Source organism: Mus caroli, chromosome 9 (assembly GCF_900094665.2).
Source record: "Mus caroli chromosome 9, CAROLI_EIJ_v1.1, whole genome shotgun sequence".
NCBI classification, from domain to species: Eukaryota; Metazoa; Chordata; class Mammalia; order Rodentia; family Muridae; genus Mus; species Mus caroli.
The window spans coordinates 64,217,743-64,245,672 of NC_034578.1; the positions used below are offsets into that span (position 1 = coordinate 64,217,743).

Genomic DNA, 27,930 nt, shown 5'->3' on the forward strand with positions numbered 1-27,930 from the left:
GGAACAGCTTTTTGTAGAGACAGGACAGACAGGTCTCCAGGCTGTTTGGATTCTTCACCATAAAACCAGAATAGTTAATGCTTGTGAACCAAATGTTATTTGTGCATGCAAGTGAGTTTTTACTTATTAACACTCTACTATGTTTGCTTTGGGCGAGACATGCCCATTCTCCCAGTCCCTTTTAGATCTCGCTGTAGTACAACCAAAGCCAAGGATTCTGTTTGTTTAGTGTCTTCAAGAGCCAGAGAAAAGATATTTTCAGTTTCTCACTCTGAGAAGATGAAGATGTATGGAAGTGAAGGATTTGAAAACAGAAAATCACTAAGCTCCACAAACACTAAGTAGAGCCACAGATCAGGTACTTCAGCCCACCCCCGGCTGAACACGGTTCAATGTGGATGCATCGAGACTTAGCTAAGATCCAAGGGAAAACTCCACAGATCTCCGCAGTTTACAGATCACCGTAAGAGGTCTCTTCTTCCATGGAACTACGCAGGTAACACAGAAGACGACTTTCAGAAGGGGCAACTTCCTGACTGCCACCACGTGAATCATTTCTGAGAGGCCAGCTGGGGGATCCAGCTTCCATGGGACAGCACCGTCAGCAACCTCTCAGGAAGGCAGGTCAACCGCACCAAGTTCACAAAGTAAAACAATAATAACGACAACAGAACCATACAGACGACAGGACCACCAGATTTAGAAAATGTCCTAAATGTGCGTTTTATTTCATATCATTATACAATGTTTACATAGTTATAACTCTTAAGAAAATGCCTTTTCTTTACCAATTACATATGTAGTGCCTAGATCTTTTACCCTGACATGGAGAACTGGGAAGTGGGGGGAAGGCAGGGGGGCGATCCGCATTGAGCACTCGCCTTGCTGAGTCGGAAGGGGCTACGGGCATGTCAGCTGAGGAAGGACTGGGAATCTCAGAAGACCAGTGTGGCTTTCAAACCCTTGGCTTTAAGGAATACGGGCATACGAAACCCATATTTTTCTCTCGCAGTACAACTCAAGACAAAATAAATTAGTGTTGGACAGAAGTCTAAGTTGTATAATATTGAACAAAAGACCCCAGGGCCCTTTTGTTTAAATTAGCACCAATCCGCACCTGCACCTGATTGTCTCCAACATCAGTCTTCCTGCTGACCCCACCATTGGCACTCTGGCTGTTAATGTTCTGTTCTCATGAGGCTTCCTACACTGGCTAAGCAAACTGCCTGCCTAAACTCTATGAAGTGTGGCAACCTGGGAAATGGCACATTTAAATAACAAGTGCCCCAACTTGGGCTTGCCTTTCTGCGCATCTTTCCCCAACCCCTGCCCTAGCTTGCTCTTGGCAGATGTTTCAGTGACAGTGGTAAAAGTATATATATATATAAAAAAACGCATTGAAGGGGTTTCACGGTAAGCATGTGTTTAAAGACAAAATTAAACATGGTGGGGGAGGGGGGGGGGATGTGGCCGCAGCTAAGGAGGGTTTCACATGTTGTTTAGCTCCAGTAAAGTCTGGTCCAGCATCTGGTGCATACTAAGGTTTTCTTCTTTGGCATGAGCCACTTTCTCTGTGATGGGATTAGAAAATTGAGTCATGAGTAGCTGAACGTCACACCCGGTAGTGGTTTGCACACTTAGTAAGCAAACACCAGTCACACACAGATGAGTGGCACTACACATGCTTCGGACATCACTCACATCTACACAAGGCCCTGGGTGCACCTACACCTGCAACCCACCCTGACGTAAAGTGCAGGGTGTGTTTGGTGAAGGCTTACCCACTGAGTGCTGCTATGGGAACCAGGGAGGGTCAAACCAAACCAAAACAAAAACCAAATACAGATACAGCATTGTTACGCAAACGGAAGACGTTAATACCAGCACAGGATTCTGAGTGACAAGCAGTTAAAGATCTGGTAGCTGTGCCAGAACACAGCCTCACAGGAAACGAAGATGGCATCAGGAAGGTTCTAACCACTTTTTAAACGGTTTATTTCTACTGCTCACAAATGGTTATATCAACACATCTCATGCACCCCTTGCTAGGACATTCTCTTAGTATGTTTATAGTATCCCACTTATTAGCATGACACGCTCATCAGATCCCAACACGGTTAAACTTAACAAAGCATACCTTTCAACCAGGGACTTCTGGTAGGAGCTCCTGTTTTCAAAAGCTATCTTGCCCAAGCATAGGTACATTGAACAACATTTCAAACAACTACACAGGTTATGAAGACGTTAGGAATACAAATTTGTAAGAGATATTTAAAGCAGGACTCACAGCTGTTTAGAGGAAATAGACAGTTTTTTTTCCTTTTTTTGGGGGGTGGGGGGTAGGGGAGGAGTCCTCATTATCAATCAGTTCAAGGAGGACCTGATGAGGCAGGAAGAGCTGAATTGATTGGTATAAATATCTTTACATATACATAATATATTGTAAAAACTCCTTGGTTATTGAGGATTTAATGAAGCTATACAAAGGGAAACGCGGGCAAGGCAAGCAGCCATCCAGCCAATGCCTTTCCTTCCCATTTCTCCAGGTAGTTATCCTTTTCTAACCCCGTGAAGTCACAGATTTTCTGGACACAGACTCCATTCCTAGAACATGGCCCAAGTTTTTAATCCTCATTCAGGGCCAGCTTTAGCTCGTTAGTTAGGCGGCGGTTTTGCTCGAGTTGATGGTAGAGTTGATCTGGACAGGTCAGCAAGGGTTAGCAGAAAAGAAGAGGCAGAAGGAAGAGGTTAGCTAGAGTCAGCGAGAGATGGTTAACAGACTGGGAACACCATTCTCAGGACAGCAACTGTATACCCTGACCCAGGCCCTCTGCCCTGGGTTGCCGAGAGTGCATGGCAAGGCCTGGCAGAATAAAGGACGGGCTGGAATCCTTCCCTGATGTAGAGGTGTGATGGAAAGAGGTGTAGGACACAGGAAGGAACCAATGCTCCCTTGGCACTTCCTTCAAGCCAGTGAACATAGTCATGTGTAGTTTAGGACAACAGATTTGGAGACTGAGGCCAGGCTAGAGGCCAGCCCCAGCCACTCATTCCTTGTTGGAGTTCAGTGGAGATTCTAGGTGAGCCCCTGACTAGCCTACTTCTGTACACTCTCCCTGAACCCCATCTTCTCTGCTCAGGGTGCTGCTGAGCTGGTGCTATGGTTTCTGTCCCATGGAATCTCCCTCCTCCCATCCCCCACACCAAGGCACATCCAAAGGCCAAACCCAACCTCGATAGTGTGTTACCCACAGCAGACAAGCATTTATCTCCACTCCACACTGATTCAGAGCTTATCTGTGTGCCTCAAGAGGATGACGCTCAGGCTGGGCGCCGACGGCACGCATAAAGTAAATAAAACTGGGCCAGAAGATGACTCAGTGGGCAAAGGTGCCCGTCACAGAGCCTGATGCAAGAGTTTGATCCCCAGGGTCTCCACAGGGGAAGGAAAACACCAACTCCTATAAGTTATCTTCTGACTTCACAGTGTTGTCTGTGGAAACCCCCACCCCCCAAAAAAACTCTAACAAACCCTCTCAAACCTCCATATTTGTCTAGTGCGGTACAAACTTTGTGTATTGTCATGGGATCCATTCGGGTGGCAAAGCAGTTCACCACAGGACTCTGCCTGTGTCTGATGGTCAGGGGACACCTGGTGACAGGTCAAGGACTAGCACACACTAGGGAAACTGGCACGTGTGCTTTGAATGACAGTGACTATGGACGTGGACATTCTACTTGATGACCTTGGAGAGCTAACAACCCTACTGCCTACTGGTCAAACCCAGCACTCACTGCTGGGAAATGGAGTGCTTTTCGTCAGCTTCCTTCCATAAGTGGTAGAAGGTGAGGCAAACTGCTGTGGTCCTTATGTTTGCTGTGTACTATGAAGAACTATGTTCAACCCATGCCTTTTCTCTTAACTTATATTCAAAACTTCATTCAGCTCTCATCTCCTCCAGACAGCACCCAGTGACACTTTCTATTCTCTATTGGCTCCAAACCCACAATATCTACCAGAATACACTCACCTCATTCCTGTTCCCACACATGGCCTGCTTATACAGGACAAAGAACACGCCCAGCTCAGCTCCTCTCATACCCTGCTACCTTCCTGGGTCTCCCACATACTTAAGAGGTTGCAAAATAGAAACCCAATTACTACACCCACAGCATCATGGTGGGAAACTGCCACCGTGACAGCCGACAAAAGGTGCCATTTGCAGAACCCAAATGTTTAGCCATTAGAACAGAAGAACACTGGAGAATCCAGAGGCCAATCAGAAATTCAGCTCACACCTCAGTGTTCTCCAACTCAACCCGCTTTGGGCCTTGTTCCTTCTAGCTGCAGGGTAGCCCGTGACTGGGGTGACCCGAGGGCAGACACATTTGTAAGTGTTCACCCTCCTGTTCTGCACAGACCCCAGCTGTCTTGAGGTCTCTGGTCTCACAGCTGGCAGCGATGTTTGTTTGGGCCAACTGAGGCTCTTGGAAGAGTCATGGATACAGGCTGGCCTGTGGCCTGTTAAACAGACTCCTGATAACCTCAACTTGCTGCGTACACACCTTAAGCTACTTGGGATCTGCTTTTATGATCTGCTCGATCCCATTTCTCCCGCAGTGAACACTCACAGAAAGTCTGAGAAGATCTCTGGGGGAGCCAAGAAATTTGTACCTCAAGATGCACGAACGACAGCTCGGCACAACTCCGAGCGTCTTGTTTCCACTGTGGCAGATCACTCAGAAAGAGCACAGCTCTTAGTTTGAATTTTAAAAAGAACCAGGTTCTTAAATCACAGTGAGAAGCAGGCCCATGGAGCACTAGGGAAAGGGGGGAAAAAAAACGAAAGAGAAAAAACAAAAAACCCCCAGAAACCTGTAGAAGCCGTTGCAGCCTTCAGTGGAGCGACTCTGCCTGGATCCTAAAATTAGAGCCTACCATGCCACTAACTAAAATATTTTAATTCAGACCCTTTGTTTCTTAAAAAAAAAAAAAAAAAAAAAATCTGCTCCGAAGACTTCAGAGTAAATGACTATTTTCAGAGTTTGCTCAAATTTACTTGAGGAGAGTGGTATGGCAGCTAACAAGTGCCATCCACAAGACAGATGAGGGCCGATCACGCTTAAAATACTGGCGAGCAGAGCCAGGCTGACGTGAGTACCAAGGAGCTAGAGGCCACATTGTTTTAAAGTCTTAGTTCTGAAGGAAGAGTTTAGGGAGCTGCTGTTTGTGACTGAAACCAAGCGTGTTCTTGGGTGGGTGGTGCTGAGTCATCTGCAGTGGAGCATTCACGGGGGGAACCTTGTCTTACAGAAGCACGGGGGTGGGGGGGGAATCTTGTCTTATAGAAGCACACTGCTGGCAGAACACAGCATGTGCATAAAAACACTGAAACAAAAGGTGACTCAAATACAGCAATACTTAAAATTCCTATAGTGTCTTTCTGTGTTCACAATGAAGGTGTCTGGGTAATGAATATCCTTACAGAAAAATCAAAGCTTCAACTCATCTCTGGGCCACAGAAGGTAGAACCCTGACCTACAATGCGACAATGCTCTAGTCCCAGCTCCTCACGGTGTGCGGATGCCCTCGCTACACGGAGTTCAGGATGGCTTCACAGGCTTCCTTCATGACTTAGCCAGGCAGAGCCATCTCTGTATGACACAGAGAGGGGCCAGGTCCCAAACTACACTACTGGCAGAGTTTGAAAACATTGCTCAAACCCACTCTGAATCCAGACTGCATGTCAGAACCATCACACTTCCTAAAGCCATAGTTACCCGGCCTCATTCCAGCACCCGGAAACCACAACTCGGAGGGGCACGGGTTTGGGCAGCATTTCAAAAAGTTTTAAGTGGAACTACTACTTTAAAAATTCCTGATGACATATAATGTCAAAAAAATAAAAAAAGTACCCTGAGATGCACGAAGCAGAAGTGTAGTTTTATTGAGCGTTGAGACGAAAATGTCAATAAATAAGGAGTAAAAGAATAGCAAACAGGAATAGCGTACAGTGTTTATTTTACACTGGGCGAATTGCTTCTGTACAATAGAAAGCACAGTCTGTGCCTGGCCCTAAGGTGGGTGGGCGCTAAAAAGAAACCTGGGTCAGCTGGAGAGCAGACAGATGCAGAGCTCAGAGAGGTGGGACATCCAGCTTGATGAAGGAGTCTTGGGAGGAGTGAAGCAAAGAAACTTATCTGCGTGAAATAAAAGGTAAGAGAGAAAAAGTGGAGCAATGGAAAAGGGGAAAAGGAAGAAAACCAAACAGACGAAAGCTGTCTTTGACATGCAAGCGGGTAATGAAGCCATGTAAGACCCACGGCCAGCTGCACCTGGGGGAGACCATCCTCAGCAGCCGCTGCCTGGACCCAAGGCTGGCACAGGCTAACCCTGAGGAAGAGTCATAAACATAACTTAAAAAACAAAGTTTAAGCCAGATCCTCCTTTTGGGGCACTTCATCACTCTCAAAAGTTCTCCCCGCGGAGTATGCCATTTTACTGAACCGGAGGACTGTACAAAATGAGCTTATAGATAAGCTGAGTTCACTCTTCCTTTTTTAATGGTGGGGAAGAGGCCTGCCCTTGTTTCTATGGTGACAGCCAGGTCTCTACAGGATGTTCTGAAACCTCCAAGGCAGCAGGCACATGTAAGCACTCCTGGAGTTACTATGTTTCTGAATGGTTAAAGAAATGCCATTGCCAGCTTTGATGAAACCCCTTGGGATTAGAATGGAGAAGGAACACTCCCGGGTTAGATTCCCAAGTGGCACAAGTATAGTTAGTAATACGTAAATTAGCTCTGTATGTTTGAAGATTCCCCAAACAACTATTACTGCCTCACAAAAGTAAAATATGCACCACTAACTTCCAAATTCATACTGTATAAATGTTTTATTTCTTGCTTCTCTGATGTAGGGTGTGGTGAGCATTTACTGTGGGGTGTTTTATATTCATTCAACATAAACATATCATATAGAAAACGTGATTCCTCAGGAGACTGCTCATTTTTGCTCTGGAATTCAATTCAATTCTTTCTTTTTAAGACAGGGTCTTACTAGATAGCCCTGGCTGGTCTGTAGCATGCCAGGGACCAGTCTGGCCTCAAACTCAGAGATATACCTGCTTCTGCTTTCCGCATGGTAGGACAAGAGGCATGTACCCTAGCCCTGCTCTGGAATTCCTAACAAGGGAAGGAGAGATTTTTACTGGGCCATTGCCCATTTCCTTTACTTCAGATCCTTAATAACCTGATACTTTAAACTTGCAGTTTTAACTGGAAACGACCCTACTGTACCTCAAAGAATCCCAGGAAACAACCTGGTATTCCTTCCTAACTTCCTGCACCACTGCATCAGGGCTTCCTAGTTTCACTTGAACCTGGTTTAAGGTTTTAAAAGGAGATACTCGGGGCCTGTTTAGAGTCCAGTTCATCTCTCTGCAGAAACAAGCTCGATCTGCATATACGAAATAAAAGGATCTTGAAATGTTTTGCATGGACTGAATCCACTTGGCCTTTGTTAGTACAATGTGAAAAGAGAAAACCTATCCTAGGTTATGCAAGAAGAGCCAACAAAAGGTGCAGAAATGAGGACCACGGACGGAGAAGGGAGCCATGGTGAGGTCATCACACAAGCATGAGGGGGAGGGAGCAAGCAGGCAGGGTGCATGAACATTTACATGGAAGTCATATCGTTGAGAGCGTGGTCCAGCTCCTCGCTGATGGCCTTGTACTTCAGTTTCTGAGCATACAGCTCGTCTATGAGCAGGAAGTGGAAGGCAGAGATGCAAGGACATGGAGAATGGTCAAGAGATGGAGGGTGAGCAAGGGTGGCGCGGGCGCCATCCCCACACGGCAGCAAGGAAAGGGCAGTGCATGAAGGGGTTGGTGCCGCAGCAGATGGCCAATGCAGGAGGCGTGCGATTTGATTTTTAAAGAAATTGAAACAAAAACAAAGAGAACAAAAACCCATTAGAAAATAAAATCAGAAGGACCCAATATGAAAAACACAACACAGAGGATGGGTAATCCCAACGGGCTGTTAAATCCTAGACACCCACAGAAGACAGTCTCTCCTGATGGGCAATGGAACAGCTTTCCTTTTACAAAGCTGTCCGTTAATTACACTGGAGTAGTCAGCCACCAGCAACTATAAGCTATGGGGAGAAACAGCCAAAGGCAGCAAGTTCAGTTTGCTATGACAGCCTGCAATGCTACCTTCAAACCACTCATTTCCTGCCCAGGCCAGACCAGGGGATATTGATTTCTTGGTGGCACTTAAACTATTCCCGTGGTCCTCCTCTTCAAGCTACCTGTCGATAGCACAAGAGGCTTGAAAAGCAAAGTCAGCCACTGTTGGGGGCTATCACTGCGGCTTGTCTTCGGCTTAGTTTTTGTGATGGCATTGGGTCTGTGTTTGCCACCCACTGCAAGCTTGTACCCACACGCCGCTCTCTCTTCTCTCACACTGCAAGTTTGCACCCACACACTGCTCTCTCTTCTCTCACACATCTTGCTTTTTTGTTGTTATTTATTTTCTCCAACCCCTTCTGCCTGTGATGCATGGTGTGTGTGATTTTTGTTGTTGTTGTTGTTTGAGAAATGCTTAAGTGTATTCTTGTTTTTTTTTTTNTTTTTGTTTTTTCGAGACAGGGTTTCTCTGTGTAGCCCTGACTGTCCTGGCACTCACTTTGTAGACCAGGCTGGCCTCGAACTCAGAAATCCGCCTGCCTCTGCCTCCCGAGTGCTGGGATTAAAGGCGTGCGCCACCACGCCCGGCTTTAAGTGTATTCTTGACACTCAACGGCCTACTGATTCCTACCCTCTACCCCTTCAAAATATGGAATATTTTGCCAATGAATGACTTAAATCAAGCCCTTCTTCTGGGGTTACACTTGGAAGATAGACTGAGTCTAAAACAAATCCACACTCTCTTCTGACAACTAGGAGATATTGCCAGAGCTACAGAAAACCAGAGTCACCTTCACCTGTAATTACTTCACTCAGGGAAAAGCAGCCCACACCCACTTCTGAAGTTCAAGAAATTAGATGGAAGCTGTCTGGCAGCTGACTAAGTCACCCCAAGACCTGAAGACTCGGGTCCAAGAGTTTCAGTGTAACAGATGAGAACCCCAGAGGACAGTCAGACAGGAGTGTGACAACAGACAGGCGTGTCCTGGTGGAAGCCCTCAGACTGGATGACTGTTGCATCAAGAGAGTTATAGTTAACCATAGGACTGAATTTAAAATATTAAAGATCTTACCTTCTAAGTCATCAATGCTTTTCTCCAATTTGGTTACTGATCTCTCTGCAAACTCAGCCCGAGTTTCAGCCTGTAATGATTTAATTCACTTGAGTCAAGGTCAGGGAGATCTCATTCAGTAGCTACAGATATAGGGAAAACCAGGATAAAACTCAAGTGTATATACGTCCTGGGAGATGTCTGGTTCAGTCCCTACTGTAAGCAATGGCAGCTACCTAACTCCACAAATGCCAAGAATAAGTCTTGGACCGTGCAGCTCCAAATGACAGTGCTTTGACCCACTCCACAGACCCTTAATCACAACCCAGCCAGTTTCCCCAGGCTTTCTCTCTCTCTCTCTCTCTCTCTCTCTCACACACACACACACACACATTACCTCCTTCAGCTTGTCAGAGAGAACCTTGATCTCCTCTTCATATTTGTCTTCCTTCTGAGAGTACTGTAATTAGAAAGAGCAGTCCAGATGTCAGGCTGCGGCTCTCACACTCGCGCCTTCTCACACATGGAACGTGCCAGCCCAACTAGCAGATGTTGGGATCTCCTAGCAGGTAACAGGACCTCGGGTATCACATGGCACACTACAATACATTCTCTGCTTTCTTGCCTATTGCTTTACACGGGATAAGAATGAGATAACTTATCCACTTGGCACTTTGTTTAAATTAAATTGGTGATTTACCCAACCTAAGATACATTCTCTGCTAACTTTTTTCTTTTTTTTTTTTAAATAAAACAAATCCTACTATCCAGTAACCATTAGAAAATTGTCTCAAAATGTTGTCCCTTGCTAAAATGCCTCCTGCGCCGTTACTGTCTCCACCGAGGGCTCTTTTGAGCAGTTCTTAAAAAAGACGTCTTCCCCATGCCATGCTCCTGGCCTACCTTCTCAGCCTGAGCCTCCAGTGACTTCAAGTTGTTCGTCACCGTTTTCAATTCTTCTTCAAGCTCGGCACATTTGCTAATGTTTTCGATCAGAAGCAGAAAGGGTAGGAGAAGCCCAAGGGACGAGAAGAGAAAAAAAAGGAGAGGGATGGGAAAAAAATGAAAACGGAGTCCTAGAGCCGGGGGGCCGCCTTAAAGTAGCCAAACCACCAGGGAGGAAGAGCTTGGCTTTGCCACAGGCTCTGCTTTCCATTAGTGGACGGGGCAGAGAGACCGAATCCAGCATCTCCTGGGTGTGATGGTTTGGCTTCTCACTGGCCACCCCTCGGAGTATCGATGAAGGGGAAAAACAAAGAACATAAAGGCCCAAGAGAAAGCACTTGAAGCAAGATATAAGTAGCAGAGGGTGTAGTGAAGGTACAGTCATTACACCAAACCGACCAGTAGGCATTGGAAGCTCAAAGCTGTCTGGGATGCAGTTAAACCTATAAACTATACGTGAGCCATCAGTACCTTATCCTCTGCAGCCATTAATGCTTTCAAGGTCTGATCCATTATTCTTAACTGTTCTTCCAGCTGTCGAACTTGGCTGTTAGTGGACACAGGAAATGCACAAGGCCATTCACAAAATCAGTGCAAGTAAGGCATGCAGTGCCACACGCATTCACAGACACCCCACGTGGTTCCTCTGTGTTCCACGCTCACGGCTCATCCACATCACATTGAGCGCACAAGGAGCCTGGAGTCGAGGTGGGTAAATGTGCAGCTGCCAGAAGGTCATGCTGTTTAGTCAGCTGCTCTGCAGCACCCCCTCACACATGGTAGCAATGGGCCCGCTTACCCTTCTGAGAGCTCAGCCCGCTCCTCTGCACGCTCCAGGTCACTCTCGATGATGACCAGCTTACGGGCTACCTGCAGCAGGGCACACACAGCAGACACGCTATGGGCTTGGCACACTTCGTGGAGGGGGTGGTTATAGAAATGATATGCACTGGCCCTAGGGATTCTTACTAACAAACGGGATGCTCCTCTTTCCCTAGAGTAAAGACAGGCAGCTCTCACTTGGCACACCAACAGAGAGACCGCGGCCCCTCTTACCGAGATCAGAATAGTTAGCTCTTCCCAGGTGGAGTCTAGGTAATTACAGAGCACCCAGGCCAGTTCTCGGAATGAGAGAAATATAAAATCCGCAATCTTAAAAATAGCAGGATGATGAGACACGAGGAGGCATTTTAGACTGAAAGGAAGGAGCTGCCGAGAGAGCGCCACAAATAAACCCAAGGCCTGCACCCTGCAGAGATCTGCACCGCAGAAGGCAGGAGCCAGTGCAATGCCTGCAAGATCACATCTATAGTCAGATGTGCAGCCCCAGAGAAAAAATTCCTCTGGGGCAGCTCAATTCCACTGGGCAGTGTCAGACAGCCATGAGGAAATATAGAAAAAAACAAAAAGCCGAAAGAACCAACCGGAGCCTACAGTCATTTTGGCTTTTATCGGGTTGTTTTCATGTGGACAAAGCCAGGGGTCCCTTTACTGCAGAGCCTATGCTAACAGGAGGACTTCTACCACCCTGGAGAAGCCTCTCTGAATCTCCCCAGGAGCTGTGTGGTCCGTGTTCTCCACAATGTCTGGATTGAAACATATACCACAACAGCGGGACAGCTTTCCTAAGGGCCCCCACCTCTCCTGACTAGAGATGTTTTTGTCCCACCCTTTAGGGTGTGGGAGAGTATTGATCTTTCTTCCCAGTGCAGATGACTGGCTGGCTTATCACAGTAAGAACCAGTTTCTGCAGGTAAAGGGATCCTGCCTCTCAGAACCACCCACTTGCATCAGAGAAGCTGATTGTTACACCCAGGGACCCAGAGACTGACCTCTTCATACTTCCGGTCAGCATCTTCAGCAATGTGCTTGGCCTCTTTCAGCTGGATCTCCTGAATCTCCATCTTTTCTTCATCTTTTTGGGCTCGGCTTTCAATGACTTTCATGCCTCTGGAAAGATAAGACAAGCAGGAAGACCCAAGATGGCGCGAAGACTGTCACAGCTGTGGAATAGGAAGGAGCCTCCACGCACACAGCCGGCCAAGAGAGAGCAGAGAGCCATTTACTTTCCTAAGACAGAGCAAGCTTTTCCAGGAAAGACACATATTTCTCTCTGTTCTTGGGGGTACTGGCGAAACTTCCGGGCCACCTAACCTTAAGTGGAAGGTGCTATGTCGGGATGTCATTTGAATCTGGGCGGCATGGAAATAAAGGAAGCTGGCATGCTTGATTTGTTACGTGGAGAGATTCTCTACCTTCTTCCTGAGGGAAACTGTAGATTGAAATGGATGGAGAGCTGGGTGTGGTGGCACTGCCTTTAATCCCAGCACTCAGGAGGCAGAGGCAGGTGGATCTCTGAGTTAGAGGCCAGCCTGGTCTATATAGAGGTCCAGGACACCAGGGCTACACACAGAGAAACCCTGACTAGTAGGTGAGAGAGAGAAAGAAAGAAAGAGAGAGAGAGAGAGAGAGAGAGAGAGAGAAGGATGAATAGGTGTTAGAGAAATGGATGCTATGGCATGGTGTTACAGTAATCTAGAGTTTACTGATTTTCAGCATAGGCAAACCATAAATGGGTTTGTTTCACTTAGCAAAATTTAAGTAAGCAGTTTTAGTAAAGGTTTTTTTTTTTTTTTTACCTGAGACAGGGTTTCTCTGTATAGCTCTGGCTGTCCTGGAACTCACTCTGTAGACCAGGCTGGCCTCAGGGTTATTATTTTTTTTTAAAGACATTGATTTTTTTTTTTTTACTTAGTGTCTGTGTTTGCCTGCATGTATGTATATGCATCATGTGCATGCAGTACCCTCAGATGCCAGAAGAGGGCACCATAACAAATAAGTTCCATGTTCCTTTTCCTCCAGTCTTGTGTTGCCAGATTGCCTTTAAAAGTTCAGTAGCAGGAAGAAGTCGTTCACAAGACTACTGCTATGTGACATACTAAGGCACGATTGGTCACCTTAAAGAACTCTTGAGCTCTTGGCAAGTAAAGAAAAACTAAGTGGTAGTGAATATCAAGCTGAAAACTTTAGCTAGGAAGCCTCCTTAGCTCCAAAGTCTGCAGCGACTCTTCATACCAAGGAGCAGAGTGGTGGTGGAGAGACAGACCTTCACCTGCCCAGCTTCCAGCAGGAATAAGGCACGCCTGCATGTTCTGGGCTTATTCTGCTGTGCCACCCCTCACCCAACAGAATGCTCTAGTCTCATGATGTCACACTTTGTAGCTTGCATGGCAGAGTACAGAGAAAAAAGCCTTGCAGAATGAGTGAGGTCAGTTGTACAGTGTGATGGTTAAAACGGATCGTTGACAGGATCCAGAACCAGCAGTAAACAAGAATTCCGGGCACGGCAGCCAGGGATCTTCTAGACTGGGTGAGTGAGGGTGGGGAGACCTGCTCTAACTGTGAGCAGTACCATTCCACAGGCTGGAGTCCCTGCCTAAACAAAAGGGAGAAAGCTAGCTGAGCACTGGCTATTCCTTGGCAGACTGTGGACTCAGTGTGAGCAGCTGCCTCATGTTTCTGTCACCCTAATTTGCCCTCCAGGATGAGCTGTATCCCAAAATCTAAAGCATATCACTTATCTGTTTTACCTATGTCTTTCTTCTACCTGTCTGATTACCATGTTTTTTCCCCCTAGGTTTGAGACATCTTGGTAAATCTATTATTTTATCTTTTTATGTGTATGTATGTCTGTGTATCATCATATGTATGCCTGGTGACCACAGAGGCCAGGAGAAGTCATCAGACACCCCAGAACTGGAGTTATGGACAGCTGTGAGCTACCATGTGGGGGCTGGGACTCAGACCAGTGCCCTTAGAAGAGCAGTCAGTACTAAGTGCTAAGCCGTCTCCCCAACCTCCTTGGTGTGCATATGTATGTGTGTCGTGCGTGTGTACACACACACAGGAGCGGCATGGTGTAGTCTTACCTCTCACTCTCATCTGCAGCCTTCTCGGCCTCCTCCAGCTTCTGCAGAGCTGTGGCCAGACGCTCCTGAGCGCGATCCAACTCCTCCTCAACCAGCTGGATGCGTCTGTTCAGAGAGGCTACGTCAGCTTCAGCCTAGGCAGAGAGCGAAAGACACTTCAGAACCGGGGAGAAAGGGAGGGTGGTAGCTTCAGACACTGGCCAGGACTCAAGTGCTGCTTGCAGACAGGAAGTCTGGGCCCTGGTGTGAGCTACCTTCCAGTTCTGACAAGCCCTGCCTAACCCAAGTGCTCACACAGGAGCATCACGCTTGGAAATACACCGTAGAGACAACACTCAGCAGATGGCCGGGCCATCCGCAATCCGCGCACACGGCTCCCTCAGCTGCTGGGCGAAGGGGAACTTCCTCATATCTCACTGACACTGGAGGTATGGAGAGAGACAGCAGGTCTTATCCAGGCTCAGCCACGGAGTCACCAGCAGGGTGATCAGAAGTTGGAATGCAGAGTTTCAGCATGCTGTCCTTTCTCTGAGTTATGTTCTCAAAGGAGCTTTATAATGAAACTGGATGTTTTAAAAATAAAGTGGTTTAAAAAAAATATACCAGAAAAACAAAACAAAACAAAAAACAAAAAACCACCACCAACAAAAGCCTCAAAAACAAAACAAAACAAAAAACCAAAACCAAACCAAACCAATGAACCAAAAAGATATACCATATGGAGATCTAATACAGCCTAGAAACTTCCCCTTTGCCCCACCTTTTAAGTAACCTCTCTAAAATAACTGGCTTTACTGGAACAAGGCCAAGATAAATTTCCCAAGGGTTTCTGACCTAAGCTTATTGGAATGTCTTAAAAGTCAAGGTTGCTACAAGAAAAGTTTCACAGGCCTAAGGAGAAAAGCGATGCAGATACAGTTTTTATTTGGAGTTTAGGATTAAATGAAAGTGTTTCTTTCTTGGGCAGGCCGTGACTGCTTCCTGTTATAAGTACTTTTGCTCTGAGGCTGGGGATACTGGCCTCACTGTTACAGGGGCTGATCCCAGACGGCCTGGAAGAGAGGGTGGCCCTTGGTAATTAGGTAGCAATTATTTATCCTCATCCACTCTGAATCTATGTTCATCAAAGGCTGAAGAGCCCTTGGGATATTTAGGAGTCAATTTTCTAACAATAGCAAGACACACTTTAGAGCACACGCCACTGGCTTTCTGTGTATCTGTTTTTACTGAATTGTATGTTGCTTAAACTCCAAGACATCATCAGCTCTCTACAGAAGCCTGGGCTCCTTAAATGTCTACAGAGCTGAGCAACTGAAAACACCCTAACTAAAACAACAGAACCTTTCAAAGCTCATGAGAGAATGGGAAACACACGCGCAGTTAGAGAAAGCTGGTCAAGTCCTTGAGTCACAGGAAATGAGACCCAAGCTCATCTAGATCTTCGGCGGTTTTATCTGGAGAAGGGCAATGAACAAGACATCTCCTGCCACTGTGAATGACTGCAGTACTTTTAAAAACTACATGCCGGGCATGGTGGCGCACGCCTTTAGTCCCAGCACTCGGGAAGCAGAGGCAGGAGGATATCTGAGTTCGAGGCCAGCCTGGTCTACAGAGTGAGTTCCAGGACAGCCAGGGCTATACGGAGAAACCCTGTCTCAAAAAACAAAAAACAAACAAACAAACAAACAAACAAAACCCCCAAAAAACAAAAAACATAAATATTTTAGACACATTTATCTCAAAGAAAAAACTACAGTGTAGTGACTGGATGCCTGCGGTAGGAAGCAGGGTGAGTATGAAATGATTCGGAGGAGGAGTGCTAGTTACAACTGAACCAGTCCTCAGGGTCAGTCATTATCAGAAACCAACTTGTAACTGGGCCAAGCTGGGAAGGGCCTGAATGACTCGGCTTTTCCTTGAAGGCTGGGGGAGAGAGAAATAACCAACTTCTTAACGGCAGAGAACTCCCTTTGAGAAACCATTCCTTATAAAAAGGTATTTCTAATTTTTAAATTGTATGTGTATTAGTGTTTTGTCTACATGTATGTAGTATGTACCACATGTGTTCTTGCAGTGCCCATGGAGGTTAGTACCAGGTCTAGAATTGGAGTCAGGCATTGTGAATGGTTGTGAGTGCTGGGAACAGAACTCGGGTTCTCTACAAGAGCGGCAAGCGCCTTTACTCTTGAGCCATCTCTCCAGCCTCTTTAATAGGAAATATATACACATTAACACACATTAGTACACATTCAGGATACAGTTTAGGGTTGGGTTAAATTTCTTCATCTTGTTTGTGTTTCATTTCTAGGAAAAAAATTCTATTCCTCTTTTAAAAAAAGGGGGTGGGTGGGAGTGGGAACAGAAAACCACCAAGCAAAACAAAAACAGAAAATCCATTGGGATTGGTGGTTGCAAACTCCTCCACTCCCAACCCAGTTCTTTCTTTTCTGACACCAGAGTGCAAAGTTCTGGGCCACCTCCCAATACCCAGTGCTCCAAGTAGTCTAACCTATATGGCTAGACTCTGACCAGCACCAGGGCAGTTACTGCAAGAAGAGCACTATTAGACAAGTACCTATATGGATTCCTCTAGAATATCTAGGTCATGTTCAAAAGTACCCTTCTTATCATAGTCTTATATAATAAAATGATTATCATTTACTATAAGAGTAAATATACTCGCTACAGCAGCTGTTGGAAAAATCAGAGAAATCTGAGTAGGTTTTTTAAAAAAAAGACTTCTGTAGCATCAAATTCTAAGTTCCCTACACAGGAGCCGAACCTTGAGGACTCTACTCATTCACAGGATGACTGCTGACAGGCATAGGCAGGATTGAGTCACTGGGGCAGTTCTCTGCACACAAGGTTGTCCTAACTAATGGAGGCCCACCCCATTCGATCTCCGCTTCCTTCTCTTTGCCCCCAGCCCTTCCTCACACTCTCCTTTGGCTCTTGACATGGTCCAGCTGAACCCTGCTTTGTAGCTATCCCTCACACTCTTCCCCCAGCATTTTTCTTAGAACCCTGAACTCTCTGACACTCAGGGTATTTAATGTCCTCCAACAAGACCAGCCAAGGGGGTCTTCACACAGGGTGCCTAGGCAGTGGCTGGGCTTCAGGGCTGGTTCCTTTGGGCCAGTTTTGGCAGAAGGAGGACTGGAACATGCAGCATTCCATCCAGGGAACACTTCCGGAGGAGACGCTTATAACCTACAGAATGAAGCCCCATTGTCTGAACGGGCATAGAGCCTGGGCATTACATAGGAGTCATATGAACCCACTCGAGATGTGTAATAGAAACAGAGACTACCAGGTCCTGTGCCTAGAGATTACTACAATTTGGGTGGTCTGTGCAAAGGGGCAGGAACCACAATATAAATGGCAAGCTCCTCTCTTCTTCCATCACCACCCAAAGAAGCTGACAGTAACTGCAGGAGCTGCCTAGCAAACTCTCTACGAAGACAGAGGGAAGGACCTCTGACTTAGTGCTAAGGCATGCTGGGAAGCACGCCATCAATGCAAGGCAAGGCAGGACTGAACCCCAAGCCTTTTGGCTTCTTAAATATGAGACTGTGGAAGCTCCAGGTCTGGTGATTCTCACCCCTGCAGTCTTGCTCTCTTAGACACTGGAGTGGAAGGTTCTCTGCCATCCCCCACTCCCCAGGCCCCCAAGTAATCTGGCTACCATCAGCAGAACAGTCAGTGCAAGAAAATCAGCAAATCGTCTCAATCTTGATTTAAAAGGCAGAGTGTCCTAGTGTTTACCCATCAGCTGACAAAAGAACACTGCTCTCTAACCCTCAAGGATGAGGATTTGAGGTTAGTGCCTGGGAAACCCTGTATTCTGGCTCCATGGCCTCTCTTACACTGGTCTTATAGAAATTTTGAAGATTTTTCAGGATAAAAGACAAATTTGATTTCATAATTAAAGTCCCATCTCTTTCTTATTCTCCAACCCTCCTTTTGAGACTGTTGTCTAGACGGGTTGTTTCTGCCTTAGGCATTCAGCTGCAGAGATTACATGCACGGGCTACCCTCATTATTCTGTTCTGTATCCACAGACCTACGGCGGTCACCTTTACCAGCTTTTATTTACGGGTTGGGTCCCTCCACCCAGGGCGGAGGCTTTTCTAGATATTTCCTGAAGGTCTGTCTCTCTATCACAGCACCCAAGACGTCTTAAGTACCTGCTACTGTCTGTCAGTACACGTCCCCTGTCCTATGCCCATCCGTTATTTAGATGTAGACAGAAATAACAAGGCATTTGGGGGAGGCTCAAGACCCCAGATGCAAACTATTTCTAGGTACTTAAATCACCCTTAGTACACTGAGTTAGCTTTCTTCTTAAAGTGGCCCCTTACATCAACACTGCCAGCAAATCCTTTCCAGTGGAGTTGCTAGTTTCTTTTATTTCAAAAGTGCTATTGGACCCCAGCATGGTACTCAGAAAGAGACTGTTGTGTTGTCGAGACTATGAGCCCTGTTAAAACAGCCACCCAGTGCTCATACATGCGAGATCCTTAGTATTGTACATACTCCCTGACCCTCTTAGTCCCAGCTCCCACCTAGGAAGTCCTATAAGCTCACCATTCCTACCCTTTGCCCTGCCTCCCAAACAAGGAAGTGGCTACCTTCAGAAAAAACAGGCACGGACTGTTTTCCTACCCAACAAGGTACAGTGTAGAAGTCCAGCTGTCCCCACTCAAACACAGCAAAATGTTATTCCAAACCAGAACTGAACAGAGCCTAAGATTTACATGAAATTCACATGTTATAACCAATGCAGAAAGAAGGAAATCTTTTACTCTGAAAACCAGTGCTCTGGAATATATTTCCAAAGTCCTGACTGAATCAGAGGAGGGCACGGAACGATCAAAGGTCAGATCCTTTTATTTCAATGTAAACTGTAGCCACACAGAGAGGGTTTCACCCTGCTTGCTGTGTAAGACCAAAATGACTTAGGGCCAAGCTAAACTCCTGCCCTTATATGGTCAAGAAAGGGGAAAAAAAAAGCACCCAAGGCATTAGGGCACTCCCATGGATAGCAGATAAACACAGCCTCCTCTATCTGGGCCAAAGCCTGTAATTTGTGAGACATGTTTGTGTAGCAAGAGGAGTCAGAGCAAGGTACTGAGGTGCCTTTGCTGTGACTGCATGAGAAAGGGGGAACCCAGAGGATCCTGACAGTCACAGGCACTCAGCAAGTACCAAGGCAAACACCGAGCATGCTCAGTTTCCTGCTTCCAGAAGAAACTGCCAACGCTGAGGACTTAGGAAAGGACTGGGGAGGGGAGGGGGTGAAAACTGGTTATTTCCCATGATTAATAAAGGCATCCATTAAGCACTTCCAGATCTCCTCATCGGCTAGGTTCTGCCCAGAAAGTTGGAAAGAGAATTGGCTTTTTCTCTACATTAAACACACACCCCACCACCTCAGCAAACCCTTAAGTCACAAGGCTCAGGGTCAAGCATTACATCAAGGAGAGCAATTTCATTCCAAGATTTTGAAGGGCCTCCACACCTTGGAAAACCAGGAGGAGGAAGGAAACAATACTTGCTCTTCCCAAGGTACGGACCAGTTTAGTAGAGCCCATTAAGTCTGCCTCAGTCTCAGTACTTGAACCTGGGCCAACTCTCCAGAGAAATTTTTTTTTTTTTTTTTGCAGTGGCTCATGGCTTTGTCACTAAACCTTAATCTTTGCTTCCTAGAGAAACTGTTACTGCTAGCTTAACTCACAGCCTCAGATCCGTCTACTAACAACCCAAATTGCCTCTGTCCATCTGTAGCTTTCAGTTTGAAAAGTCAGGAGCAACCAGCAGTTTGCAAGTGGCTCACCAGTGCTAAACCTCAGCTCTAAGATGCTATGGGGGTCCTGACCAATCGATCACCCTGATAGATGGTTCCCGGAAAACGGGAATTTAAAAAGGATTTAAATGGCTCTAAATGAAGACACAAGGTTTTGAAAGGAATGAAAGCTCCAACCTTAGCAAGTAGCCTGGAAACACTGTTATAAAAACGAAGTACAAAATAGCACATGTACCTGTTACCACCAGTCACTAGGCTCCGAGTCCAATGCCTCCTCAACCCAGTCCTTCCAGCCTGCCCACTTCCCCTCCTCAAATTGAAAAAATAATTGTTGATTTAAAGCACTAAATGGGGGGAATTTTACAGGTAATGAAGTGAGTAGGGTTATTTTCAGGAGCTCTTGCCAGGCGGTACTGGACATTGATAATAACAGGGTGGTTTAAGTAGCACTATCTCCATGTGCTAAGCCCCACTGTGATCTCTTTACATACTAATCACATTTTATTCATAGGGACCCAAAGCTCCAACAGTTGTCCCCAGACAGTGAGGAGGTGGGCCAGGATTCAAATCCTGGGAAACTGGGCCCCAGTCTCTGCATCCTGTTCTTAGTTCACTGGTTCATAGCAGTTAGCCAGGCACGGATCAGGATTAATCTATCACCAGCCACCTTGAGGCCTTTATAGTGGGTCTTTTGCTGACCAGTCCTCTCAAGCGAATACTGAAAGTTATTTTTTGCCTATTGGTTTTAAAAATATCTCTATCTGCATTTTTTATCTTAAACTTCCTCTAGTTGGGTCTTCCTCTTAGGAAGGCTCTCTTGGTTCTCTATATTTTATACAAAACATGTTACGGAGTTTCTGTAAGACACCATACAACCATTCCAAACACTTAGCCAGAAGGAATGACTCAATTCAGTGTAGTCCTGTGCATATTAAGCACAGCTGGACACCATATTATTATTTTTTGTCATAAAGTTTCCAAGGTGTTTGAATACCTTGATTTTAACACACACACTCAAGACTAACAAATATCTAATATCCCTTTGAAACCCTGTTTCTGTTTGCTCGATACATTTGCCTTTTGAAGAAAGGAGCTAGGTGCTATGTTCAACAAGGGGGGGCGGGGGGGGGGGGGGGGGGGGGGGAAGGGTAGCCGGCAAAAGGTATACTCAGTAGCAGTCGACATCTGGCCAACTTTTGTCAAAACTCGTTACAAAGGGATATCTATTGTAGAGGGAGGGATATCTACTTGGGAGATGGGAGGGCTAAAAAACCTTAAGACTATAAGGGCTATGAGAGTTAGCTCTTCCCTCAGAACCTGGTCCTGTCAAGGTCTTTAACCTCCATTGAGAAACAGCTTCTAGGAAACACAGGATCAACAGAGACAAAAGTCCAGTATCCCAAGGCCCCGAAGTCCCAGTGCTTCTCCCCAGGGACTGGTCTTTAAAAGGAGGACTCCTCCTTCCAACCCCAGTGTGAGTTAATAAATGGCAGCAGCGCAAAGTGCGCATCCCGAGGACCCATTTCATGGTCGCCCCAGAACCTCCTCATCGGCACTCTTGCTCCCCCTCGGAGGTTTTACTCTATATCAAGGAGCTATCCCGGCAGGGCTGAGTAGTCGGGTGCCAGCTGGCCTAGGTGCGCCAGGTGCGGCGTGGGGGCCTCGGGGTGATGGGTGGGTCCCTTACGGTTTCCCGCAGCTTCCGCTCCTGGTCCAGCTCGCGCTGCAGGCTGCCCGCACGCTCCTCCGCGGCATCCGCCTGCTCCTGCAGGCTCCGGATCTTTCTCCGCACCGCCTCCAGCGAGCTGCTACCCGCCATGGCGAGGCGGTGGCTGAGGCTGTGCTCTGCCTCCGCGCTCTGCAGCTGCTACTGCTGCTGCTGCCGCTACCGAGCCCAGGTCCGGTTCGTCCCGCCCAGGCTGGCTTTGTAACGCCGGCGCCCCCTGCGGCTAAGAAGCAGGCCGGAAGTCACGGCTCCTGGGCCGCACAGAGAGCCGCGGGCGGGTGCGCGAGCGCAGGGGACAGGCGCGGCGGGCAGGCGGGCGGGGCCCGGTGGACCCCGGGAACTAGCTGCCCATGGAACAACTGCGCGTGCGCGCGGGGATGGCTGGCTCTAGGCTGCTTTGCCTAGAGCGAGGCCACCGCAGGAGGGCGTTTGTATCCATTCCGCTGAGCCTGGGCCACTCTAAGTAGAAGACCTGGATGCTAAAGCCTATCGCGACTCCTGCTGGCCATTTGGAGCGCTCCGATTCTCCTGAAGCTGAGTAAGGGTAGAAACCTAGACCTTGAACGTTCCCTAAATGTTGTAAAGAACATCATCATTCCCAATGCTAAAGGCATTGACAACTCCTGGCCGCTCGGAGCACTCTGTAATCCCGATTTACCAGAGTATGAATAAGGAACTTGGAGCCTGAAATATGAATATCCTAAAGATCCGTGTAAAGAACAACAGAACACAAGATCCTGACTAAAAGAACTCCAGAACCCAAACTATTTCACCAAGTGTAAATTACTAGCTGGCAAAGCGTAGTGGTTAGATCTCCTGTTCTAAATAGAGCTTTTTAAAGGTTTGAATCTGGCTTTTAAGTCTCTGCTGGCTGTGTACCTTTGGACTTCTCAGGGCTTCATCTCTTAAAAACGAGTATAATAGTACAGGGCTCTTCACAGGGCTGTTGACAATTATCAGATGATATAAAATATTTAACAATGCCTTACATATTTAAGGACTCAAACTATATAATTAAGCACACATGCACTACCATAAGAGTTTGTCTGGACCCCGTAACGAACTGTGCAACCTCAGGCAATTCAGCCTGATATCTAGAATCTGAGGAACCGGTCTGCACGACCACAGAAACCTGTGACAGAACCTCTGGTTACCAGCTGGAAAGCCACATGGACACAATCTGTTAAGAACCCATCTCTGCCATCCCTTCTTGCAACTGTTTTTAAACGCTTGTCAACTCTCCGGGATTTTTATCCTGCACCTTTGTCAAAGAATCAATCCTAGACTTGTTTAAATGTGTGGGGGTGGAGAATGAAAACGAAGGTAGAAAAAGAAAAGAAAAGAAAAGAAAAGAAAAGAAAAGAAAAGAAAAGAAAACAAAACAAAACAACCCTGCCTAGCCTGTTTCCAAAGCTGGAACACCTCTGGAATTCCTAGTCGACTCTGGTCTGTGCTGCGGAAGCAAAGCCTGCGAACTCCAGCTAGGTCCCTCACATCCGGTAGGTGGAGCCTCTTGCTTGGTTTCTAAGCAGTCGGTCTGCAAGCATTGGTGGGTACAGATCCTTCCCAGAGCTCACAGATCATCTGCCTCCAACCTTGAGGATGCCCAGACAGGGCATCTGCAATCCTCTAAGAGCAGTCTAGGGAACAGACTAGCCACTTGCCGGTGCAGTAAGCAGCCACTCTAATACTTTAATGTCTTCCTTTTCAACTCCCCCTAGGATGTCAGTTTCTGGAGAGATTATTTTCATGCCGATGTCCTTAAAGAAAAGCTATGGGTTTAGCTACAGGTTAGAATCCCTTGGTTGTTTAAGAAACACTGTAGCTAGGTCGCACCTGAAGAGATCCTGGTGTGACTCACTCAAGGGAAAACTTGAGTTTAGATAAGCCTGAGTCACTACATAAGGAAGAAAACCTAGAGGGAGGAAGACTCACATCCTGTAAATAATCAGCTACATCACAGTTATTTGGGGGAAAGAGCCAAGATAATCGAGTCTTAACGGAACTCAGACTCATTTAGGTGGGGGAAAAAAAAAACAACAGTAAAAATACAAAACAGATTTCTGGGAGTATTAGCTCCCAAGTGACAGCAGCCTTTTAAACTGAGGGTGGGGGTGGGGGAGACACTTCTGGACTATAGTTTCTAAAAGTAGGTTGGCAAATTGAGACAATGTTTTTTAGTAATAATCAAAAATTATATTTCTAACACTAGATAGTAGACTGTCCCCACAGCAAGGAGGCTGGCTTCCTTCTCTCCCGCCCGCCTCTTTCCTCTGGTGACACCTGTCTCTCCCTCAAGTCTTAGCTATTTCAAGTGAGTCAGGATCTCTCTAAATATAATGAGTCTTCATAAACTTCCTTCAACATCCTGAGTCTCCAGCAGAACTTGCAGTATTTTAAAGAGGAAGATGATCAATACACTAACCAAAAGAGACAGAGAGATACATGCTCACACCATATTTAGAGACTGCTTTCCAGATCATAGAAAGAACCAAAACTGGCTCTAAGAACCTCCCTCCCCTCCTGGCTCCACCCCCACAGACAACTTTAAATAGCCTATTTTCTACTTCTGCCCCACCCCATTCCAGTGCTCCCCCCCCCCATTTCTTATTAAAGACATGATTACCACTACATAGTTACAACAATTATTATCTCTACCCCTTAAGAATTATAGTAGTGTTTTTTCCCCCTCCTGCTTCCATTGGTACTGGGGCTATTTGCAAATTCTCTGAATTCCTTTCCTTATATGGAATATCTCTCCTTGATCTATCAGCGGCTCTTTTGAAAAACCTAAATAAACGTCCTGCAGGAGATTTTGGGGGTGACTGGGCATCCTCCATGGAGCACATACAAAGGAGACATCTGACCCACATTATACAAAACAGGCTCAGAGTTGTGAAGGCTTTTTGTTGTTCCTTTTTACCAGGTAGGTTTTAGCATGAGTTTTAGCTAAACCAGTGTTTCCCCCAAGCCCCCCCTTTCCAGAAAGCTAAAATTTTTCTTTTTGTCTGATCCCAGTTTTGGTTGTCTGGTGGACCACCACCAAGAACACTAGATAAATCTCTAGACTTTCATGATACAAACGCTTGTTCAGACTTCAAAATCTGCCTTACACATTATCCAAAATAAATAAATAAATAAATAAACAAACAGAAAATAAACAAACCGACCAAAAATTACAAACTGCTGTTGAACTTGGGGGTCTAGCCTCCGGGTGTAGCTTTCTGTGCTGCTCACACATTCTTGGAATTGTTATCAGTTTCCCAAGGAATTCTTTTCTAATTGAGCCTCTAGGCTTAATTGGCTTCTCCAGTGGAATGTAGTGGTGTGAAAAGTCAGTGCATTGGGAAACTGGACCGTCAGCTTGACTTTCTAGACAGAAGTGGCTAAGCTCTAGGGTGGAGAGGGTGCTTAGCAGAGCTGGAACTGTGCCTCTCACCCCCCTGGAAGCACGTCTGTGGTGGTTGTCAGAGGGCTGACAGGTGGGGGCGGGGCGGGCAGGGGGCAGCCAGCTCGCTATGCCATATAAAGCACTGAGCTATATATAACTCCCTGCGTACTTTCTGGATCTAGTGCTTCAGACTGCAGACCCAAGCAAGTATCACCTTCCCTGGGCAGGTCTTAAGGTTTGTCTAGTGAGAAAAAGAGCCTCAAAGTGTCACAGTAGCCCTCAAATTTAGCGTCTGAAGTAAAAGGATGAGTCCATTTAAAGGCCAGGCTCTGTGAACTTACTCAGACTAGGTCCATCAGCGAAAACCACCGGGGGCTGGGGGCGCGGCAAACACTAGGTATTCTGTTTTGCACAGACCTTGGTGATGACATACACTTCAGAGGTTTTATACCAGCAGGAGGCGAAGTTCACCTCCAGCTTCACCCTTTTCAGCTCCCAGCTTCGCACCCACCCACCTCCAACCAAAGGGGAGGAGGTAAAGAAGAGGAAAAAGAGAAAAAGGGAAAGGACGGAATAAAAATGAAACGTGAGCAGCAGTAGAGGCGGCATCCAGTGCTCTGGGCCACGGCCAGACTGTGTGCAGGTGTCCCTGCAGGAGGAGGTTCGCCCTCTTCCTTTGCTCTGCAGCCCCTGTGGTGACCCCCCCCCCCACCAGAGTGGCCACGCGGACAGGAGGTGAGGGAGGCAGTGTGAGCGTGCACTTACATCTGTGGCCTTTTTCTCCGCAAGCTCCAGTTTCTCCTGGGCATCTTTGAGAGCCTCGGAGTATTTGTCCAGTTCATCTTCAGTGCCCTTGAGTTTCTTTTGCAGTGACACCAGCTCATCTTCCAGCTGGGAGTTGGCAGTGGAGTACGGGGAGGGGGAAGGGGGAGGGGGTGGGGTGCGGCAGGCAGCGTGATCCCGCAAGGTGCGGGTTGAGGGTGCATAGACCATAAAGGACAGGGACAGCGGGAGAGAGAGAGAGAGAGAGGGAAAGACAGGGAGGGAGAGAGAAAGAGAAAGAGTTAGCCATTCGTGTGCAGTGCCTCGCCGCGCGCCCGGGGTACCTTGGCGGCGGTCTCGTCGGCAGCCAGGAGGCTGTCCTCCGCCTTGTGCAGCTCCTCTAGCACCCGGTCCCGCTCGTCCTCCGACGCCCGCAGCAGCTTCTCTTTCGCTGCGATGTCCTCCTCGAGCTGGGGCAGCGGCGAGCGGGCGCGGGCGGCCGGCATGGACCGGGTGGGAGACACATAACAAATGGGTGCCAGGTTGGCTGGAACCCTGGGGCTAAGGGATCGCTGCTTTGGGGCTCAAGGGACCCTAAGATATCTCTCCCAGAGCTGGAGCCACTCAGTGACTCATCTCGCACACCACCCCCCAACCCGGGACCACACGCTCCGGCCGAAGACAGCAAGCTCAGGTCCTCAATTTGAAGGACTGCCGAAACATGTCCTTGTTTGGCTAGCTTTTTGTGTGTCTCCCATTCTGTCCCATCTTTGTTCTTAGGAAATAATTCAGTGACTCCCTCCTCTTCCCTTCAAAGTCTTCATCCCGTGTTGAGGGATCTTTCTCCCCAACCAAAAAGTCCAAAGAACTTCGGACACCTTAGGACTTGAGCCTTGCTCCGCTCCCCCACCCTTCCCTCCAGGCAACCCGGGAACTTGTATCCTTTCTCTCTTCCTCTTTCAAAACTGATTCCCAACCCTAAGAGTCAAGAGCCTCTCTAGGGAGGGAGCTCAGTGGACCTCGCAGACCGTGGGAGCCAGAGAAGGGCCACGAGAGTCCTCAGACGAGACAGAAAAGTTAGAATCAGTCTAACTCTCGCGCTTCTTCTCCTTTTCTTTTTTAAACGCGCGCCCCTGGACACCCTGGCTGGGGATGGGATGGGGAAAGGGAGCCAGTTTGGGTCCCGGGGCTGAGCGACCGACGCTAAGCTGGGGCATTGGAGGTTGGGGATAGGTGCAGACCTGCTTGCTCCGGTCTTCCGCCGCCTTCTTGTCAGCCTCCGCCTGCTCAGCTCGATCCAAGGCGTTCTCTTTGTCGAGCTTCAGCATCTGCATCTTCTTCTTGATGGCGTCCATGGTGGCGGTGGCGAGGGGCCCTTAGGCAGCGGAGCGAGAGGAGACGCGAGCGCGGTAGGGTAGCAGAGCCGGAGTGCGAGCGCGGAGCTGCCTGCTGCTCCCTGATATGTACTTTCCCAGGGGGGCGACCGCATTCCTTAGGACAGCCAATACTTTTTTGGAAAAGCTTGTTCCTCCTTCCCCCTTTCCCAGTCTCCTGCCTCCGCCCCGTGCCCCCTCCTCGCTCCTCCCGCGGGGGCCCGCACGCCCATTCGCTGCCGCCTGCCGGCCTCCCAGTTGACGGTGGATATGACTATATATGGGGACCCGAGCCTCCGAGGCCGCGGCCGGGCGAGGCCGTCCTATTTCTAAACCTGCACGCCTGGGAAAGAGCGGCCGGACCTCGCTGGAGAGGAGCCCGGCACTGGGCGAGAGTCTCTAGCCACCTCTCAGAGCCATCGTCTGGCCGTCAAGGTCCCCAGAAGAGCCTGCCCGGAGCCACAGGGAATAGGGCAGGTGGTGTGTGCGCACCGGCTCACTCTGCCTCCAGGTCCTGGGGTGCTGCTCATTGTAAGGTCCGGGGGCTGCCCGTCACGGCCACTGCCCCTCGCCTCTGGGCCTGGGAGCTCTCGGTACCCATCTGGGTCCTTGTGGCAGCACTCAGCAGCCCACTCACCAGTTGTCGTCCTGGGCTCTCACGGTCTGGACATTTCAACCAGAGCAGAGAAATAGAGGTGGAGGAAGGTTTGAGGGCCATTCCTGAGACCCTGTCTCTCTGCCCCTGATAGTGGAC

General features: G+C 47.7%; 1 protein-coding gene across 6 annotated transcripts; it reads right to left on the bottom strand.

The window, feature by feature from the left end:
• Window positions 1–698: 698 nt before the first annotated feature.
• Window positions 699–27,252, bottom strand: Tpm1 (tropomyosin 1). 6 transcript variants are annotated; one of them, XM_029481403.1, is made up of 10 exons: window positions 27,045–27,251; window positions 25,807–25,932; window positions 14,119–14,252; window positions 12,022–12,139; window positions 10,989–11,059; window positions 10,148–10,223; window positions 9,642–9,704; window positions 9,266–9,335; window positions 7,682–7,760; window positions 5,993–6,201 (listed from the first exon to the last, which is right to left on the bottom strand). In XM_029481403.1, exons 1-10 carry the CDS (start codon window positions 27,156–27,158, stop codon window positions 6,198–6,200), a joined length of 855 nt encoding a protein of 284 aa, XP_029337263.1. In that variant the 5' UTR covers window positions 27,159–27,251; the 3' UTR covers window positions 5,993–6,197. The 6 variants fall into 6 exon arrangements, with proteins under 6 accessions (XP_021026833.1, XP_021026835.1, XP_029337263.1 ...); XM_021171174.2 differs by lacking the exons at window positions 5,993–6,201; window positions 7,682–7,760 and adding an exon at window positions 699–1,571 and having other exon boundaries at window positions 27,045–27,252; XM_029481404.1 differs by lacking the exon at window positions 7,682–7,760 and having other exon boundaries at window positions 27,045–27,252.
• Window positions 27,253–27,930: the final 678 nt, after the last annotated feature.